This window comes from Ylistrum balloti, unplaced genomic scaffold (genome assembly GCF_031769215.1).
Source record: "Ylistrum balloti isolate Yb309-2 unplaced genomic scaffold, AGI_CSIRO_Ybal_v1 Utg369726, whole genome shotgun sequence".
Classification (NCBI taxonomy): domain Eukaryota; kingdom Metazoa; phylum Mollusca; class Bivalvia; order Pectinida; family Pectinidae; genus Ylistrum; species Ylistrum balloti.
Genome location: NW_026781943.1, coordinates 607,780 through 627,639, shown reverse-complemented (window position 1 = coordinate 627,639; position 19,860 = coordinate 607,780). Strand labels below are relative to the sequence as shown.

Genomic DNA, 19,860 nt, shown 5'->3' with positions numbered 1-19,860 from the left:
TTTACTGCGGCTTCCTGCAATGGCTGACATGAAAACAAACGTCGACTTTGAACTTTGACAAAACGCGTATTTTTTACTCAAAATGTTCACTGCATTGTTTAAAGACCTTCGATCTTTCGCCGTTAGTAATATAGCATATTTTCAAAACGGTAAAAGTAATACACACGCCAAATTTCATGCGGCATTTTGTTTATTACACGAACACATTGACCGAGGTATTCAGCCGACAGTAGAGCTGATCGCTCCACGTTTGCCCGAGTACGATCTATCGCCAGACGTTCAAGCAAATGGATTTAGGAGCATCATCAAAATTATCCACAAATGCTGCCTCCACATTCTACAGCTGGTACGCCATATTCACGTTAATCGAGAATCCATGTTTTTCCGATCATCTCACTATAGTTCGGAGTTGGAGGCTTACGTCGAGACGCTGGGGCAACTCCGTGCGTGCCTAGAGCATGCATATAAACTCATGGACTTCTGTAAAGATGGGAGTTTGTTTGCGGACGAGGAGATGATCGATGACGCTATAGCAGAGGAGCTTACACAACAAGTGGAAAAGCTGAGCCAGGAATGTTTTTATGGCAGGACAATGGGTTTTCAGGTTTGTTCACTTCTTACTCACAATCAGTGAAAATTAATTTAGCATCTGTCAGAACACGAAAATTATGAGTGAACAATCAATCTAGGGACCAAAGTCATTTTGCGCCAAGTATTGTCAATAAAAGGATTGCCCTCTTTCTCTTGTCACGCAAAAACCAGCAATGGAATCTGTGACTTATAGACACACTAACAGGAAAAGACAAATTTAATATCATACTACTAGTTTATCAGGTTCTTGTCCCACCCAATTTTGGCAAATCAGCACTATAAAGTACACAAACACAAACAGTGTATGAAATAAGGAAGCAAAAAGTATAATCTGTGTCTACATTATTGTCGTTTTCTGTTAAACTTTCAAAGTTAGCATAAGAAAAGTAAAATTTCTTAGACTTTATACAACAAAAATGAGAAATACAATCATAATATTTGTTAATCAAATTTTATCATGACTTGATTGTTACTAACACTTGGCAACTCAACTTAATACTGTATACTTTCATTCCAGTTTTGCAGCTCTATGCAGACGCCGCTAAGCACAGTTGGTGTGACAATGGCCTCCTTCAGTGAAAACTACTTGGACAATAAGTCACAGCTAAGGCAGTTTGCTGGCACTGTACTAAGTAGTAGAAAGTATCTTCTGAATCCTGAGCTCCGTGCACGACAGGTACAGTCATAAGAGTGAAATCTGATCTGTTCAACTCTCTCCTATTTTTAGCCCGCCATCTATTCCGTCCGTAAACAATTCTTGTTACCACTATTTCTGGAAAAGTACTGGATGGATCTTTCTCAAATTTCATATGCAGGTTCTTCTTGGTCCCTAGTTGTGCATTGTACCTTTTTTGGACTGATTCGAATTCAAGATGGCCGACAGGTGGCCATCTTGGATTTTGTAAGTAAAAGTTTGTTACCGCTATTTCTGAGAAAGTACTAGATGGATCTTTCTCAAATTTCTTATGCAGGTTCCCCTTGGTCCCTAGTTGTGCATTGTACCTTTTTTGGACTAATTCGAATTCAAGATGGCCGACAGGTGGCCATCTTGGATTTTGGATGTAAAAGTTTGTTACTGCTATTTCTTGGAAAGTACTAGATGGATCTTTCTCAAATCTCATATGCAGGTTCCCCTTGGTCCCTAGTTGTGCATTGTACCTTTTTTGGACTGGTTCGAATTCAAGATGGCCGACAGGTGGCCATCTTGGATTTTGGATGTAAAAGTTTGTTACTGCTATTTCTTGGAAAGTACTAGATGGATCTTTCTCAAATCTCATATGCAGGTTCCCCTTGGTCCCTAGTTGTGCATTGTACCTTTTTTGGACTGGTTCGAATTCAAGATGGCAGACAGGTGGCCATCTTGGATTTTGAATGTAAAAGTTTGTTACTGCTATTTCTTGGAAAGTACTAGATGGATCTTTCTCAAATTTCATATGCAGGTTCCCTTTGGTTCCAAGTTGTGCATTATATCTTTTTGGACTGATCCGAAATCAAGATGGCTGACAGGCAGCCATCTTGGATTTTGAGAGTAAAATCTTGTTACTGCTATATCTGAGGAAGTACTGGATGGATCTTTCTGATATTTCATAGATATTGGTTTCCCTTGGTCCCTAGTTGTGCATTGTACCTTTTTTGGACTGATTTGAAATCAAGGTGGCCCACAGGCAGCCATCTTAGATGTCGACAGTAATACAGCACAAGCATATTTTCCATTATCCACCTGTAACTGACTGCTATCTAATAATACTTTGGGATCTTTTTCAAATGATATTTGCTAATAGGTGCTTAATAAAAATATCTTGTGCCATCATTGAGTACATTCAATGAAGACCAGTTCATGAACATTTACAACACCTGTAACACACAAAAAAAAATAAATCTTCAAGAACTGAAAACAGATCCTCAAATGGTGGGCGCCAAGATCCCTCTGGGATCTCTTGTTAGGTCATCTGATCCAAAGGGTCAACACGACCTATTGCTATCTTGCATCCTCCATCGCCAGGCGCCGCTTGCCAAGTGTAAACTTTTCCTTTAAAGCATTTCTCCAGCTTAACGGTTAGGCGGATTTCAACCAAATTTGGTTTGAAACATCATTGATAGTGGGAATCATTTCTTAAATTAAGAAAGTTGATTTAACCCCTAGTGACTTAGGGGCAAAGCCCCAAAAGTGAAATTTGGACAATATTTTGCTTCAAAATGCTATTCTTCCGTAATCCTTGAATGGATTTCAACCAAATTTAGTTTGAAACATCATTCGGAATGGGGACTCATTTCTTAAATATAGAAAGTTGTTTTGACCCCAAATGGGAAAATACGTCAATAATTTTGCTTCAAAAAACACTACTCCATCATAAGACTTTAATGGATTTAAACCAAATATGGTACAAAATCATTTCTTAAATTCAGAAAATTTATTTGGTCCCTATGGCTCCAAAAGGGAAGTTATACAATATTTTGCTGGAAAACGCTACACTTTCTTAATGCCTTAGCATAAAACATTATCACGGAGTGATAATGATATCAAACATGCATAAAGTGATCCTGAGATTGTCTTGGCCAAATCTTATTTTTACACTTTGATCCAAAATCTAAAATAACTCATCTAGAACAAATAGTCTAAACTTCTCCTCATGTTTCATTGGAATTTGATTTTTCAAGGAAAAGAAAGAGATGATTTGTTGTCATTTTTCAGTCTGATCAAAACTTAAACATGGTAACCATAGGCATTTTGTAGTTTCTGATACTTTCAAAGAATATTCAAAATTTGAATTCATCAGATTTGTCAGACCACCATCGGTCAATTCTGTGGTTTGTCCATCCATTATCGGATGACCATTAAGGGCCCTGACCCTCTTGTCTCATTTAAGTATATAGGTACATTAGTACTCCATACATGAAGAAATTTTGCCAGTTTTCTTAATTTATTGACAATAATATTGACAGATATGTTCAAATACTTATTATGCTTCATACTTTTGTAACTAACTCCAATAACTGACAGATATAATGATTTTTTCTTGTTGAACAGATATGTGCAGTGACAAGGATGGCCGATGTAAGGTTTTGTAAAGCATTCTGGTCCATCACAGAATCAGGGATCATGCAGGTAAGATTGAAAGTACTATAGCATAGAACTTGTAAATTTACATCAAGCATTATGAAGGGTAGAAAAAATGTAAACATGGATGCATATGTAAACCAAAAATAAAAACCAAGAACTTGTAGAACATTGCAAACATTTTATAGTGGTAGTTTTGTTGTATGTAAACAAAGTATCAACACTGTTTGAAACGTAATGAGCCCAACTGGATCTGTTCTTGGTTTGCACTTCAAGACTGGATAATCTCCCAGGGTTTTCCATAATTTTGTTAGTAGTAGGCTGTGTAGTGAAAGTAGGAGACTGGCCTGCCATGTACGTGTAGTCGTGAACGGAACATTATTACAGAACTAGATTGGTGTAGGCAGCCAAATGATCAAAGTAGCCGTCCAGATTGGCCAGCGACCAGCTCTTATGGAAAACCCTGATCTCCTGTACACTTATAGGGCAATGTGTTTGTCAATTTCCCGGTAAAGTGCCCTTCTAGCCATCAGTTGGCGTGTTCCCATTTGGAGGTAAAATTGAAAGAGCAGCCAATCATTTCAGTTTTAATCTGTTATTTTTTGGGGAGGTATGAATGAAAGTTTCATGTGTAATAACATTACATTGTTTTTACTTTTTTGTTATTATTATAAACAATGTATTCATAGTCAATATAGCAAAAAATGAGACAGGTGGTTTTGGGTGGTGGTGATAGTTAGGGGCAGGATGGGGTGGGAAAGAGGTCAAACTTTTACTGTATTTATATTGAATGGCCGTGATAATCAGAAGTATCTCTTTTGTATAAAATGATGAAGAAACACTTCTTTCTGTTGAAGAAAAAAGTGGCTTGAGATTTTTCTTTCAATGTCTCTTGCTTTTGTTTGCAGCAGTTACCAACATTCGTGTGTCCATCAGTGCAGGTGAATGAAGTGCTGGTACTGCCACCAGAACCTTTTGAAATAGAGGCTTCTGAGGGAAAAGAAACTGTGACAATTACGCCTCCCTGTGCCCATACTGGCCACGGTCCAGTGAATGTCCGCCTGTTCTCCAGCGAGTATAGAGTGGGTCAGGTTAGTTTACATATGAAGACTGTTCTCAACTTTAAAAAAAGGCAAAAAGATAGTTAACCCATGTTGAGGTAGGTTGAAGCACTTCATCCTATACACTAGCAGAAATTTTAGTATTGGTTTTCAAATTTTCTTATTTTAATCAATTTAAAATACTAAGTTCTTCAGATAATTTTTTTCCTTATGGTCCTCATAATTACATTTTATCCTTTATGGTGGTGTACTGCTAGAAAATAAATTCGAAGTTTTACCTCTACTTTTTTCAGCCAAGGAAGTCAACCAAACCGCTCCCCAAAAAAGCTGTACCACTGCCCTTGTCTCCTTGTCTTCTGGTCCACTGTCATGGAGGGGGATTTGTGGCCCAGTCTTCAAAATCACATGAGGTAATGTTATCTTGTATCTTATCTTATAGTTAATATGTAGGTTTCCAGTTTCCGTTATGATAAAAAAAAGTCCTCCTGAAGTTTTGACAGTTATGGCTTAATATTGCTGTTTTTTGAGTGGTATTGGATGAAGCATTCTTAAATTTTCATATGTTGCTGTGAATTTTCCATTTTCTGACTAATTTTTAAAAATCTAAAAACAAATGGCAGCCAGATGGCCATCTTGGAATGACAAAGATATATTTATTACTTTCTATTTAAGTACTGAAGGGATCTTTCTTGTGGTGCCATAATACTTTAGTTCAGTGTTAAGAGCTAAAAAGAGGATAGAAGAGAAACAAAAGGGAAAGGTTTGCACTAGTTAAGATAGAATGATGATTACACAATGTCCAGACATCGGAATACAAATGTAATATCATAAATTTTAGGCTCTGTACACCATTAAGTATTGTGTCATTTCTAAACATTTTTTCCAGGCATATCAGAATTAGATGACATCTTAATATGATTGCTTGGTTGATAGGTGTATCTACGACAGTGGGCCAAGGACCTAAATGCGCCAATCCTGTCTATTGACTACTCACTGTCTCCAGAGCACCCCTTCCCCCGAGCATTGGAGGAGTGTTTCTATGCTTATGCCTGGGCAGTAAAAAATTGTCGCAGTCTTGGTAAATTTTTACAAATTGTCACAATCAAGTAATTTTGACTTCCCTAAAAACCTGTTTAATGTGCACAGATACATTTTGGGGATGAAAATTGGTAGAAACAGCTTCTGCTTTTGTAATGTTTGTTTATCTTCTTGTTTATTTTCTTTGACATCAGACAAGTCTTGCTGTCATTCACTTACCTATCCAATTATCCCTTATTCATCTTACCTACACAAGCACTTGTCCTTACACCAGCCCTAATCAACAGTGTTCAGTGTTGAAATCATAAGTACAAGTTATTATCTACCTATTCATAACCAAACCAGGAAATACGATCTCTGCAAGTCAACTTTTCTTTCGTGGTCACATCAAGCGTGCAACAGCTCACATAAATTGAGGCCCCAACTCTGTATATATAAGCATAGGTATACGAATCATGGAATGGAATCACACGGAATGTACTGTAGATATGCATAAGAAGAACGGCTTTTTATTACACATTTTGGTAAGATAATCGTGCAAAGGCTAACTCATCTTTATCATTAGATGTATAAATATGCTTTGTAAGCATCAATAAGCTCAATATTAATAAATATTGAATTAAATCCATATTTTGGTGATAAATTTCAATCCACACTCCACATACTAATATGTGAATACTAAATTCCACTAATTAAACACAAGTGAAAATTGTTGAAAATCCTCTAGCTATGTAATGTGTGCACCTCCAACCTTTTTGTGCGATGAGACTCCTATTTTTGTTCTTCAAAGGCTCGACAGGGGAGGTAATCTGCTTAGCAGGTGACAGTGCTGGAGGCAACCTAATGATCTCCACAGCAATGAGAGCAGCCTCATTTGGAATCCGAGTCCCAGATGGGATTGTGGCAGCGTATACACCTGTGTTGGTCCATTATACACCTTCACCCTCTCGCATGCTGTCACTAATGGACCCACTCTTGCCTGTTGGTATTCTAGTCCGCTGCATGGCAGGTTAGTCCTCTCTAAACTTTTATTCAAATGATATAGGATAATTTTCACATCAATAGTCTTCCTATTTCAAATATCCTTATCTTAGCTTTTGAGGCAAAGTTTTCATCATTTGAGCAGTAATCAGCTATGAAGGAAAGCTGAAGATTAAAAACATCATTAAAACTGGTTTTTATACACGTGAATAATTCAACGTTAAATTGATGTATATTCTTTATCATAGTTATCTTGTAGTTTCTCAAACACTCCTTGTCTTTCTAGATAATTCTATTGATGGATAATACATGCATTGTTTATTTCCATTCACTGTTACAGCCTATGCTGGTATTCCAAATGACTTCCTTGATCAGAGGCGTAGTAGTCGTGATATAGAAGAAGAGTTTGTTGTCATAGAAACAGTGGACTGTGAAGAAAACAGCCCATCCAGTGACTCCTATAGTCACGATGATGGCTCTTCAGTTGACATTCTCAATAGAGTTACTTCACTTGAATCTCTTGACTCCGACCTGGGTTTTCCTGTGTTAACAAATAATCATACACAGAACCAAGGTGATACAGACTCTGCTGTTATTGTGGAGAATGATCAAGTTCAGTCTGATAGTGTTGCTGTAGATGCCAGCTCTCAAGATCAGTCAGATGCTGAGGTCAGTGAAATTGCTTCCCCGGACGAATTCAACAGTGTATGTCTGGACACAAGTGGAGGCAGCTCTTTAGCTACCTCTACTCTTGGAGATCTTCCCTTGGATGAAAAGCCAAATAACTCTCAAAAACAACTGTCCAATCTAGAATTGGCAAACAGTGGACAAACTGTCCCCACTCTTCGTCAGTCTTTGCACCTCAGTCTGCCTAGCTCTCCCACCAAACATGGAAACAAATTTCCAATTAGTCCTAGCATGCCAGCTATTGGTATTTCTGACCGTCTTGGGTACAAGAAAGGATTCAGCCCAGTGTATGAGGCTAGACACCACATAGAGAGTCCTGTGCGTATATTCCGTAGTCTTCCAATTGTCAAAAACCCATACATGTCCCCTATGGTAGCCCCAGATGAGATGCTGGCATTTCTTCCTCCACTGTATCTTGTGGTAAGTTGACAAAAGTGATGGTTATTAATGTCAAACATTTAGCTGGGATATGTTTCTGATTATTGAAGTGTGGATAATACAGAAGACAATTTCATGATGACGGAGGAACTTTACTTGTAATTTTGAAATCTTGAGAAATTATACAATGTCATTAAAGTTTGTATGATTCCATCGTTCAAATGGAAAAGAAATAAAAATAGAATATGCCTGTAATATTGTATGTGGGGAAAAACCTGATGATCGATTGAGACTTTTCACATGTGAGTACACAGTCTTTTAACATTTCTTCAACTTGATTCAGTGGATGTACATGTTGTAAGACACTAATAAAAAATTGTTTTGCTCAAACTGCAATTAAAACTTAGTAAGCTTATTATCAACAGATATGGGCTTAATGACTGATGGATCTGTTTAAAAACTGCTTGTTTCATGAATATTTTATTTCTCATATTGTAAGGCAGGTTTCAGGATTTTTTTTTGTTTTTTTCTGAAATTGGCATGAGTCTGAAAATCGGGATTGAATGCTGCCGAGTTTTTCTCTCACCAACCTCTGTTTCTGACTGTACTGTAAAGTTTATATAGAATGATTTGTTTTACAATGATGTGATTTATATATAGTGGATTGATTTTCAAGTTTGTTTGATGTTTCAGGGTTGTCACCTTGACCCACTGTTGGATGATTCTGTGATGTTTGCACGGAAATTAAGAAGTTTAGGTAGGACAGTAGACCTACACATGATTGAAGATCTTCCTCATGGCTTTCTCAACTTTAGTCTAGTCAGTGCGGAGGCCAAACTTGGCTCCGATGTCCTTGTTGACAAGATCCGCAAAGTTTTCCATTCTTCACTAAAAGAGGAGCAGAATGAAATGGTTTCTGAAAATTTGTCTTCTCATTGAACACATTCCACATCTCTTGAGATTTTTGAGAAAATTGAATACTTGTAGATATGTTCAATTTCTCTTCCCACAAACCCTTGTGCAATTCTTTATCAATGGTATTTTACTTCATCTTAGATCTGTTTAACTATAGAAAGGATTTTTTTTATCTCCAATGCCTCATTCATAATTTCGATTTTACTTATGTTGAAAAATACTTACTTTATTTCAATTTGTAGTGGTACATTAAATCTATTATGTAAAGTCAGAGATATTTTTGCCTTTTTTTGTTTTTGTGAATTTTAGAAAATATGACAACAAATTTAAGCATTTCAATTAGTATATGTTTAATATATATTTTCAGAATTAAAAACTTTTTTTATTATTGTACTTAAATGTTTTATATGTGTAAACTGTATTTGAGCAAACATCTTTGTAGTTTTTTTTTCTCCAGAATTATTTTTTAGAATGTATAAATCATTTAGGAAGTCTTCGATATCAATTAAATGCAAACTCATACCAGCTCCTCAGTCTAGAATTAAATGCTACATTTATCATGTGTTAGACTGTATTGGGTGACTATGTTGGATGTCAACATAGTAAGGAAAGAGAGAGTTTTGAATTCATAGAATTAGGAACCATATGATTTGTGATCTTTTCTCAAAAAAAAAAAATGTTTTTGTTGAATTATTCTGTTGAGTTATTGTCTGAAATGTTTACATTCATGTTGTTATAGTTTGATTTTACATTGATTTCAAATACAATCGTATCTTACTTTTTAAGTTTTATTCTGTCAATTTTTTTTATCTATTCCAAAAACTTTGATCAAATTTCATTTATATTCATTTCTTTAGTTAAGGTTTGATTCAATGTACATAGAGCAATTAAATTAACCAAGTTTGTATAATGTGATAAGTAATTAAGTGAATTTGTATAATGTGATAAATAATTAAGTGAGTTTGTATAATGTGATAAGTAATTAAGTGAGTTTGTATAATGTGATAAGTAATTAAGTGAGTTTGTATAATGTGATAAGTAATTAAGTGAATTTGTATAATGTGATAAATAATTAAGTGAGTTTGTATAATGTGATAAGTAATTAAGTGAGTTTGTATAATGTGATAAGTAATTAAGTGAGTTTGTATAATGTGATAAATAATTAAGTGAGTTTGTATAATGTGATAAGTAATTAAGTGAGTTTGTATAATGTGATAAGTAATTAAGTGAGTTTGTATAATGTGATAAGTAATTAAGTGAGTTTGTATTAATGTGATATGTAATTAAGCGAGTTTGTATGATGTGATAAATAATTAAGTGAGTTTGTATTATGTGATGTGTAATTAAGTGAGTTTGTATAATGTGCTATGTAATTAAGTGAGTTTGTATAATGTGATTAATAATTATGTGAGTTCGTATAATGTGATAAGTAATTAAGCGAGTTTGTATGATGTGATAAGTAATTAAGCGAGTTTGTATAATGTGATATGTAATTAAGCGAGTTTGTATAATGTGATAAGTAATTAAGCGAGTTTGTATAATGTGATATGTAATTAAGTGAGTTTGTATAATGTGATAAGTAATTAAGTGAGTTTGTATAATGTGATATGTAATTAAGTGAGTTTGTATAATGTACTATGTAATTAAGTGAGTTTGTATAATGTGATATGTAATTAAGTGAGTTTGTATAATGTGATAAGTAATTAAGCGAGTTTGTATGATGTGATAAGTAATTAAGCGAGTTTGTATGATGTGATATGTAATTAAGTGAGTTTGTATAATGTGATAAGTAATTAAGCGAGTTTGTATGATGTGATATGTAATTGAATTAACTGTGTTTGTTATAATGTGATTGTGTTAATGTTTATGCCACAAGTGTGTTAAGATTCTGTGTTAATGTAAATTACTTATATTCCATATTGGATTTATTTTCACATTAATAGGCCAGGAGTGCCAATTCAAATTCAAATGCTGTCAGTGTCTCGAAGATTTCATGTCTTTAATAACTCATTTGCAAATTTAAAGTAATTTCTTGATCAGCGTCTGTGAAATCATGTATTCACGATGATGTTTGGTGAAGAGGTAATTTCATGGAATCGCGTGTTTGCTGAATCTAAGTGATTTACAGTAATAAGTAGGAGCAACATGTAGACATACCTGTATGTAGTAGTACTTACCAGTAGACATATTTAAATATAGACATCCCTGTCTATAGACTATCTCACCTGTAGAGAAATTTGTCTATAGATCTACTTACCGTAGACATGTAGATTAATTTTATGAAAGACATGCCTGATATTATAGCTTGATTATATGTAGACATACTTGCCTGTAAAACTACTTATCTGTTGACACACCTACTTGTAAAACTACTTACCTGTGAATATACCTGCCTGTAAAACTACTTATCTGTTGACATACCTACCTGTAAAACTACTTACCTGTGAATATACCTGCCGGTAAAACTACTTACCTGCAGACGTACATACCTGTAAAACTACTTACCTGCAAATGTAGGTACCTATAAAACTACTTACCTGTTGACACATCTACCTGTAAAACTACTTGTCTTTAGACATGCCTGTCTGTAAACTTTTTACCTGTAGACATACTTGCTTTTAGAACTACATACCTGTAAGCATACCTGCTTGTTGATTTAATTACACCTGGACATTAATCTAATAAGATAACTTACAAGATAAAATATTTTATCTCATTATAATAATTAATGAGAGAGCCTAGGGCAATTTTCTCTGATATGCCCGTCCTGGTGTTGTTAATGCTGTTATGTGATTAAATGCAATTCAAACTGTGCATCTGGATAATATCACAATTTTTATATCCCCACTTCATAAATCTTAATAAGGAAATTTAAAGTAAAAAGTCTCATTTTCACATGAAGCCTGAATGACACTGTTATTGACATCAGTGACCCTGACTAACCCTGACTGACCCCTGACTAACCCTGACTGACCCCTGACTTACCCTGACTGACCCCTGACTGACCCCAGACTGACCCCTGACTCATCCTGAAAACGACATTGAAAATAATTGTACAACCATAAAAAGTCGATGAAACTCCACTTCCCTTTAAATATTATTTGTGTCACAAATCTTAGGCCGAGTGGATATGATATTCAAAAACTCCACAAAGGCAATTACGAAAATAAGTTTCGACTTGCTGGATCTTATATGAAATATTTGCTTTCTCAAGCTTTACTTCACATTTTAGGATTGGATCAAAAGTCGAGATGAAAATCAATGTCACCATTACTTTTCTTTGAAAATCATTGATCAATTTGCTCACTAGCAAAAGGATTTTTAGTATAGAACTATGTCTCTCCAATGAATGGCATATGACTTAAAGATTTCTCCACCATTTCTTGTTATTACAAAGATCTAATGTTGGGGATTTATTTGTACCATAAGCTGAAGTGTTTACTAAATAAGTGATTATCTTTATGTGTCTTCATTTCAGTAATTAAATCATATTTCTCTCATTTCTCTACCTGTGTGATACTGATCTGTCCTGGGCAATACACCCAGGTTCACAGTTCTTGTAAGACACACCGACCCATGCAATACAGGAACGCACATGTACCTACATAGAAATGTGACATGTCCCTTCCCGATTGATGTCATACCTTGGTACAACGTATACTTATTTGTGTACAAATAGTTATTTGCAGTGACTGTTTATACGTAGTTTTAATTTTCGAGGGCAAACTTTGTTAGCTGAATCTAGGCGTGGAGTATTCATTTGCTGCTTCAATTTATCAATTAGTTACATACCACGTAATGAAAATATATTTGTGTAATATTGCATTCTTTGTCAGTGCCTGAAGCTATTTTTTCCCAATAGTTTAGAATAAGAAATGAGAGAAAAACACTCTTTCATATGTCGGGTAAAGGATCGGGTATTTCGCCTTCGATGTAACAAAATGTGATAAAACTCTTGGCAAAGCCTCAGGTTTTATGACATTTTGTGACCCCCTTGGATGTAATTATGATGATGTGTGATATTACAGTGCATGTTTACAACTGAAGCAATGCTAATCTTTCAATATATATGTACATTTTCTATGAAGTGTTTACTGTATATGTTGAAGCATTACACTGTGCGATGAAAATGACATTATATTCAAATATCACACTTTATGTGGAGAAGCATTTGCCTAGGGATTATAACACCTCCCCTAATAATTAGAATCATTTATTTTTGCTCTATTGATGTAGTGATGAAACATGTAAAACTTGGATCTGAACATCTTTACCATGTTCAGTTTTGTGTTCAGTGGTTGTGATGTGTGTACTGTCACGTGGAATCCAAACGGAAAAAATCAAAATCCTAGTTAGTTTTTCATCTGAAGCAGTTTAAAAATTCTTATTTTATAACCAATTTCAAAGTCATTTATTTTTCATCACAAAAATTGGTGCATGAATAAGATCTTAACCTCATAATCTCTGATTTGTTTGAATGCCTAGCTAACAGTTGATAAAGTCACATTTATTATTTCTACAACCTCAAAAAAATTTTGTTGATATTTTAATAATTGTCTCTATTGTATAATACTATTAATGAGACGTGATATCTTCTTAAGTAGAAGGTTAGACAACAAGGCCCCAGATTAAGATCTGAGGTGTGCGGTTTGATATTTCCTACTTGTAGCAGTTTGTGTTTTGACAGGAAGCTAAGAAATGAAGTGTTATATACTGTTGTGCAGATATTGTAAATGTGTTCTTGGGTAACACATGAATAGCTTCAGATAGCATGTTTCCTGCCACATTTTGTTGAGTGAGGTTACCACAGCTACTACAAAAAGACTTCACCCGAGAATGACTCTGGCAATTTATGTGGAGATAAATCAAGCAAAGGAACATAGCAAGAAACATTACCTTGTGGTTTTCATGTTTTTTAATTGCCTACCTGAAGGGCAGGAGAGCTTACGCTGTGGTGCAGCATCTGTCAACACAGTATAAGACCCCTCCTAGGCTAAAATATAATTTAAACTCACAAATCTGTTCAGTCTATTATTTTTGTGGACAGTCATTATGCTCGTTATAGAGCATTCCTATTGATATGTGTAATTTACTACCTAAAATTGAGCGTATCATGAGCTACATGTACAAATTTTGAAGGACCAGGTTTTGATATCTAGTCTTTTTTAAAATATGTTTACCACCTTTTTTGGTGGGCTGATAATATATTTATTTATACGGATTATTTTTCTTTATTTACCTGTCCTGCTATCTCTTGATCACATCACCCTAATTCTGAAATATTACCCACCTCATATTATATTCAAAACATCTAAACTGAATTCATCAGTATCTGCATTTTTAATAACTTTATCAAATTGTTTTGTTTGATAATCCTAAATGATGTCGCAATACTTTATTGACTATTTTATCAAAATACCTTTAAAAGTCTGAAAAATTGTGCTGTTGAATTTTGACCATTTTTTTTATAAGAGATTTTATCCCACTTGTTCTTTACATTTAGATAAAGACGTTTTATTCTATTTTGAGAAAATAAAAGCACTGTAAATACATAAACAGTTGACTAACATATATGAAATTTTGAAAATTAGCATATTTTAATGTGACAAGTGGTAACATAAGAAATAGGTGAAATAGGTCAGACACATGTATTTACAATTGCAGTTATCTGCATTCAAATGCACAGCTGCATGTACATCTTCACAAAATGAAATAAAAAAAATTGCCAACTTTGTCCCCTAAATCCGCTGTCGGCACTTCTTCCCTGGATCCTGTAATCTTCAGCACCCTAACACCCATAATTCAAAACTGTCTGTGTACACATTAAATTTACTTAGCTACGTGACTGTACAACAATGGACTTAGTTTTTACTTGAGACAGAGAACTTTTGTTTTGAAAAATGATTTGTCATGCAAATTTGCCACAATACAATCATATACATTGCTCAGAGCAAGCTTATTTGTCCATGTTGATAGTGTGATCTATTTCTGTGGAGACCTGCAGTGACAGTCTGCTGTCTATTCCTATAAATCTTATGTATTATCCCATAACACATCGATAGATGGTTATGTCTCATGGTAGTATTCTCATTCAAAATGCCACAATTTTTACCAGCAAAAATAAATGCTATGAAAATCGCAATTATTAATATTTAACCATTCAGCTTTTGAAGTATACTGTCTCCTAATGATATTGAATTGTAAATAAAAATAATAACTGTAGTTTTGACTGTTATTTTTCAAATTTGTGTACTCATGTATGTTTTTTTCTTATATGCTTTTGATATTTCTTGCCATTTACCCAGGCTGCTGTTCTTAACTTGTTTATCAACTATTATCGGCTGTGTGTGATTTTCTCTAAACATTTGTACACAGATGATGATTTTTAGTATAAATTCTGTGAGGTTAATTAAAAATGATTAAGAAAGGATTGATAATACCTGACAACTTTTGACATTAAAACCTTTTAGCTATCTTTATCAGACACAACATTGTCCTCTTTGTGCATCTAACCATTCTCTAGTACCATATTTATATATATGGTTTTGTTGAAGTTATGCTGTAGTGAAAAACTTTGCTGCATTGAATTCCATCAATTCATTATTACTAATTCCTAGAGACCAGTTAGATTTTAAACATTGTTGAAAAATTAAATTCAAAGACAATTAATAATAAAAACATTTTAATTCAATATTTTTTCAAAAAGCATTCGATTTATGATTTAAGTATCTAAAAATGCAAATTAGCATATTTTTTTTGCATTTTTTTCATTTGTTTTCTTTTTGGCTCATTTTGCCCTCATTTTTGACAAATGCTGGGTAGCCTGACTTTGAAGAAATGGGTGTTTTGTGATATACATATTACCAATATAATCATTATCCTGTATAGAAATTCATAACTGATTATGATGTACTTGCACTTGCAAAAAAAAAATATATAGGTATCCACATAAATATCTATTCAGTACATGTGTGTACTGATATGACATGCTATGACTTTAGTACTATTATGACATGTACATTGAGTTATGATAGAAGGCGAAGTTCATGACCTTTCGAATACTAGTTATGATAGGGTTATAGTTGCAGACTAAAATCATGACAAAGGTCATGACCTTTTGTACACCTGTGGCATGTGTTGGTAATGACTTAGAGCTGTGATGTGTGATTATTGGGTCATGACCTTTTGTAATATAAACAGTTTTGGTGGTATTATGGTATATCTTGTGATGGAATGTTACTTGACATGTCTTTCAATAGTCTATAGAATTAACTAGTCTTTCAAAACTGTCATTTTTTTTTGCGTAATGGATGTAAATCTTTGAAATTAAACTTAATATATGGTGAATATTTTTTTTCTTGTGTTTAACAGCAAACCCTAAATCTTTGTTTCTTCAGATCTACCTTATGTTAATATTTAAGGCCCATGGGTTTCTTGTTTCTCCTGAAACCCATTCTATATCAAATGGATTACTTTGCCTGGGCTTTAAATTTGACAATGACATGTTCCAGGGAGATCAAAAGTTTGTTTTACCGCGAAAAATTTCAATAATGAAACAAAAGTGCAGATCATTCAAAATTCAGGTGTTAGTTTTTTCACAAATCTCACCTAACTGTCACCTACTTGAATTCAGAAAAAAGCCATTTTGATACTGAAGATAATTTCATTGTAACAAATATTTTAACATGAAAAGCAATGTGCCGTAATTCTAGGGTATATCACTGAATAATCATTGTCAGAATTTGCCAGTGACTTATGAGTTAACAAGAAGTTTCTGTTCTGCTGTATGACCAGCATTGCCAAAACTCTGATGGAGATACAACAAAACAGATGCCAAAAGTCTTTCTAATGACATCTGTTTATGTTTTTAGTGCTTAGGTGATCACAGAATGCATTCATGGGGAAAATGACTGCCGTGCAGCCTGTCTTTTATGTCTTGCTCCATTTGGATGCTGAGAAAATCAGTTGATATGCATGTAAACTGCTTTGAGTTTCGAGACAAGCTAACTGACTGCCGTGCAGCCCCTCTTTTATGTCTTGCTCCATTTGGATGCTGAGAAAATCAGTTGATATGCATGTAAACTGCTTTGAGTTTCGAGACAAGCTAACTGACTGCCGTGCAGCCCCTCTTTTATGTCTTGCTCCATTTGGATGCTGAGAAAATCAGTTGATATGCATGTAAACTGCTTTGAGTTTCGAGACAAGCTAACTGACTGCCGTGCAGCCCCTCTTTTATGTCTTGCTCCATTTGGATGCTGAGAAAATCAGTTGATATGCATGTAAACTGCTTTGAGTTTCGAGACAAGCTAACTGACTGCCGTGCAGCCCCTCTTTTATGTCTTGCTCCATTTGGATGCTGAGAAAATCAGTTGATATGCATGTAAACTGCTTTGAGTTTCGAGACAAGCTAACTGACTGCCGTGCAGCCCCTCTTTTATGTCTTGCTCCATTTGGATGCTGAGAAAATCAGTTGATATGCATGTAAACTGCTTTGAGTTTCGAGACAAGCTAACTGACTGCCGTGCAGCCCCTCTTTTATGTCTTGCTCCATTTGGATGCTGAGAAAATCAGTTGATATGCATGTAAACTGCTTTGAGTTTCGAGACAAGCTAACTGACTTTGCAGGAGTTTGCTTTCTTTTGTAACAGCTTTATCACAATTACTTTCTTAATCTAAATCCTGTCAATAAGTCATGGAAATAGGTGAACTGTGTCAAACTACATACATTTATCATACTATGTCTATTGATTTCTCATGGATCATTGAGTTCACGATCAATTTGATTATCATAATACCTGCTATCACAAAGAAAAAAATACTAATGCAAGGTTTATATTTTTAGCCCACCATTTAATGATGGTGAGTTATTCAAATTGCCCTGCGTCCGTAGTCCGTCCTTCTGTCTGTACACAATTTTTGTTATCGCTATTTCTTGAGAAGTACTAGATTGATCTTACTCAATTTATGTGGGTTCCCCTTGGTCTCTAGTTGTGCCCATTTAATTTTGGCATTGATCAGAAAAATAAACAGGTTGCCATCATTGATTTTGACATTGAAAGTCTGTTATTGCTATTTCTTCAGAAGATGGATTTTTCCTAGATTTTATATGTAGGTTTCCCTTGGTCCCTAGTTATGCCTATTTGATTTTTGGACTGATAAAAAAACTGAATTGGCTGACAGACGGCCATTTAGGATTGTGATCTAACAAGTTTAATATTGCTATTTCTTGAGAAATACTGTATAGATCTTTCTCAAATATAATGTATATGTTCCTTTTTTCAGTCCATAGTTGTGCCCATCTGATTTCGGGACTGATCAGAAAAACAAAATTGCCGACGTGTGGCCATCTTGGATTTTGACTTTTAAAGTACTAGATGAATTTTTCTTAAATTTCATATGTAGGTTCCCTCTGGTCCATGGTTGTGCAAATTTCATTTCGGGTCTGTTACGAATAACAAAATAGCCCACAGGCTGCCATATTGGATTTTGACTTTTGAAGATTGTTATCACTATTTCTTGAGAACTACTGTGTTGATCTTTCTCAAATTTCATGTATAGGTTCCGTTTGGTCTTTAGTTGTGCCTATTTGAGTAGAGACTGATTGGAAAAATAAAATGGCCAACAGACAGCCATCTTAGATTTCGCCTAGTAAAGCATAACCAAAGAAAGTCAAGAAAACAATATTCCCAGAGAATTTTCTAAGTTCAAAGAGGCATAACTCAGCCAAGAAGTGTCACAGACTGCTTATAGCAAATGTCATTTCTATAACTCCAAGCATAACCAAAGAAAGCCAAGAAAACAATATTTCCAGAGAATTTTCTAAGTTCAAAGGGGTATAACTCAGCCAAGAAGGGTCACAGACAACCAGGAATCAAATTCAATCTGTACCCTTGCAACTAGATGCCATATACCAAATTTCATTTTGATAACTAAAAGCATAAGCCAAAAAAGTCCGGAACACTTTCGTACGGACGACGACGCGTGACGATGGACAAAGTGATCCTTAAGTGTCCGCCAGCTCTGCAGGCGACGCAAAAAGTACTGAATGGATATCTTTCAAATTTCATACGTATGTTCCCTTTGGTCTCTCCTTGTGCCCGTTGGATTGTGGGACTGATTGGAAGAAATAAAATGACTTCCTGGGGGCCATTTTTCATTTGGCAGATGAAAATTGTCATCACTATTTCTGCGAAGGAATGTTCAAATCTCTTATCATTACGAGAAGAGAAGGGAAAAGATCAAACTTTCAAAGACCAAATAAAGATCAAGCAATGGAGGGCATCAAGGTCCCTCTGGGACCTCTTGTTATTTTCAAACATTGATCAAAATATTAGTTGTTTATATACATATCAATGTCTTCTTGACAATAACAAATCATATTATGCACACTGTAGTTGTTGCATGTTCTTAACTTAAACTTTATAAAACTTTGTGAGTTCAGCTAGATAATTACCTGTTATTTCGGGCGACAAATATCTATGTTATGATATAATGTATTACTTCGCTAATGGGAAGAGCGATCGAACACCCACAATATTCCACTGGGAACCAGTATAGGGAGTCTAGAATTATGATATTCATACAAGATTATGGTGGACTAAAAATGACCGAAAACTTATCAGTAAATTAAACATTATAGATAAGGTAGCTTCTTCTTGCAAGAAAAACATTTATCATTATAATTCAAAACCTTAACTCTCTACAATGCACGTATCTTGGAAAGGAACAACAGAGTAATTCAGTGGGACGTTCTCCCCATTATATTATTATATTGTTCCAAATCTTACAAAGGTGAGAGTTATTTGAATGAAAAAAAAATTCCAAATGTTTCAAAATCAAAAAACAAAACAGAATCTTTACAGAAAAGAAGGTTATCTGAAGTGAATCTTTTACAGTCAATAAAGCGAACCTTTCACAGCAAGTAAGGTTATCTATAGCGAAACTTTCACAGCCAGTAAGGTTATCTATAGCGAAACTTTCACAGCCAGTAAGGTTATATATAGCGAAACTTTCACAGCCAGTAAGGTTATCTATAGCGAATCTTTCACAGCAAGTAAGGTTATCTATAGCGAATCTTTCACAGCAAGTAAGGTTATCTATAGCGAAACTTTCACAGCAAGTAAGGTTATCTATAGCGAATCTTTCACAGCC

The 19,860-nt window shown here is 34.7% G+C and overlaps 1 protein-coding gene across 1 annotated transcript; it reads left to right on the top strand.

Moving 5' to 3' along the window:
* Positions 1-57: 57 nt before the first annotated feature.
* LOC132565609 (hormone-sensitive lipase-like) lies at positions 58-8,733 on the top strand. Its single transcript, XM_060230256.1, has 9 exons — positions 58-604; positions 1,109-1,267; positions 3,620-3,697; positions 4,558-4,740; positions 5,004-5,120; positions 5,644-5,788; positions 6,539-6,757; positions 7,070-7,836; positions 8,488-8,733. The coding sequence occupies exons 1-9, from the start codon at positions 83-85 to the stop codon at positions 8,731-8,733; spliced, it is 2,436 nt and encodes an 811-aa protein (XP_060086239.1). The 5' UTR covers positions 58-82.
* The last annotated feature ends 11,127 nt before the right edge of the window (positions 8,734-19,860 follow it).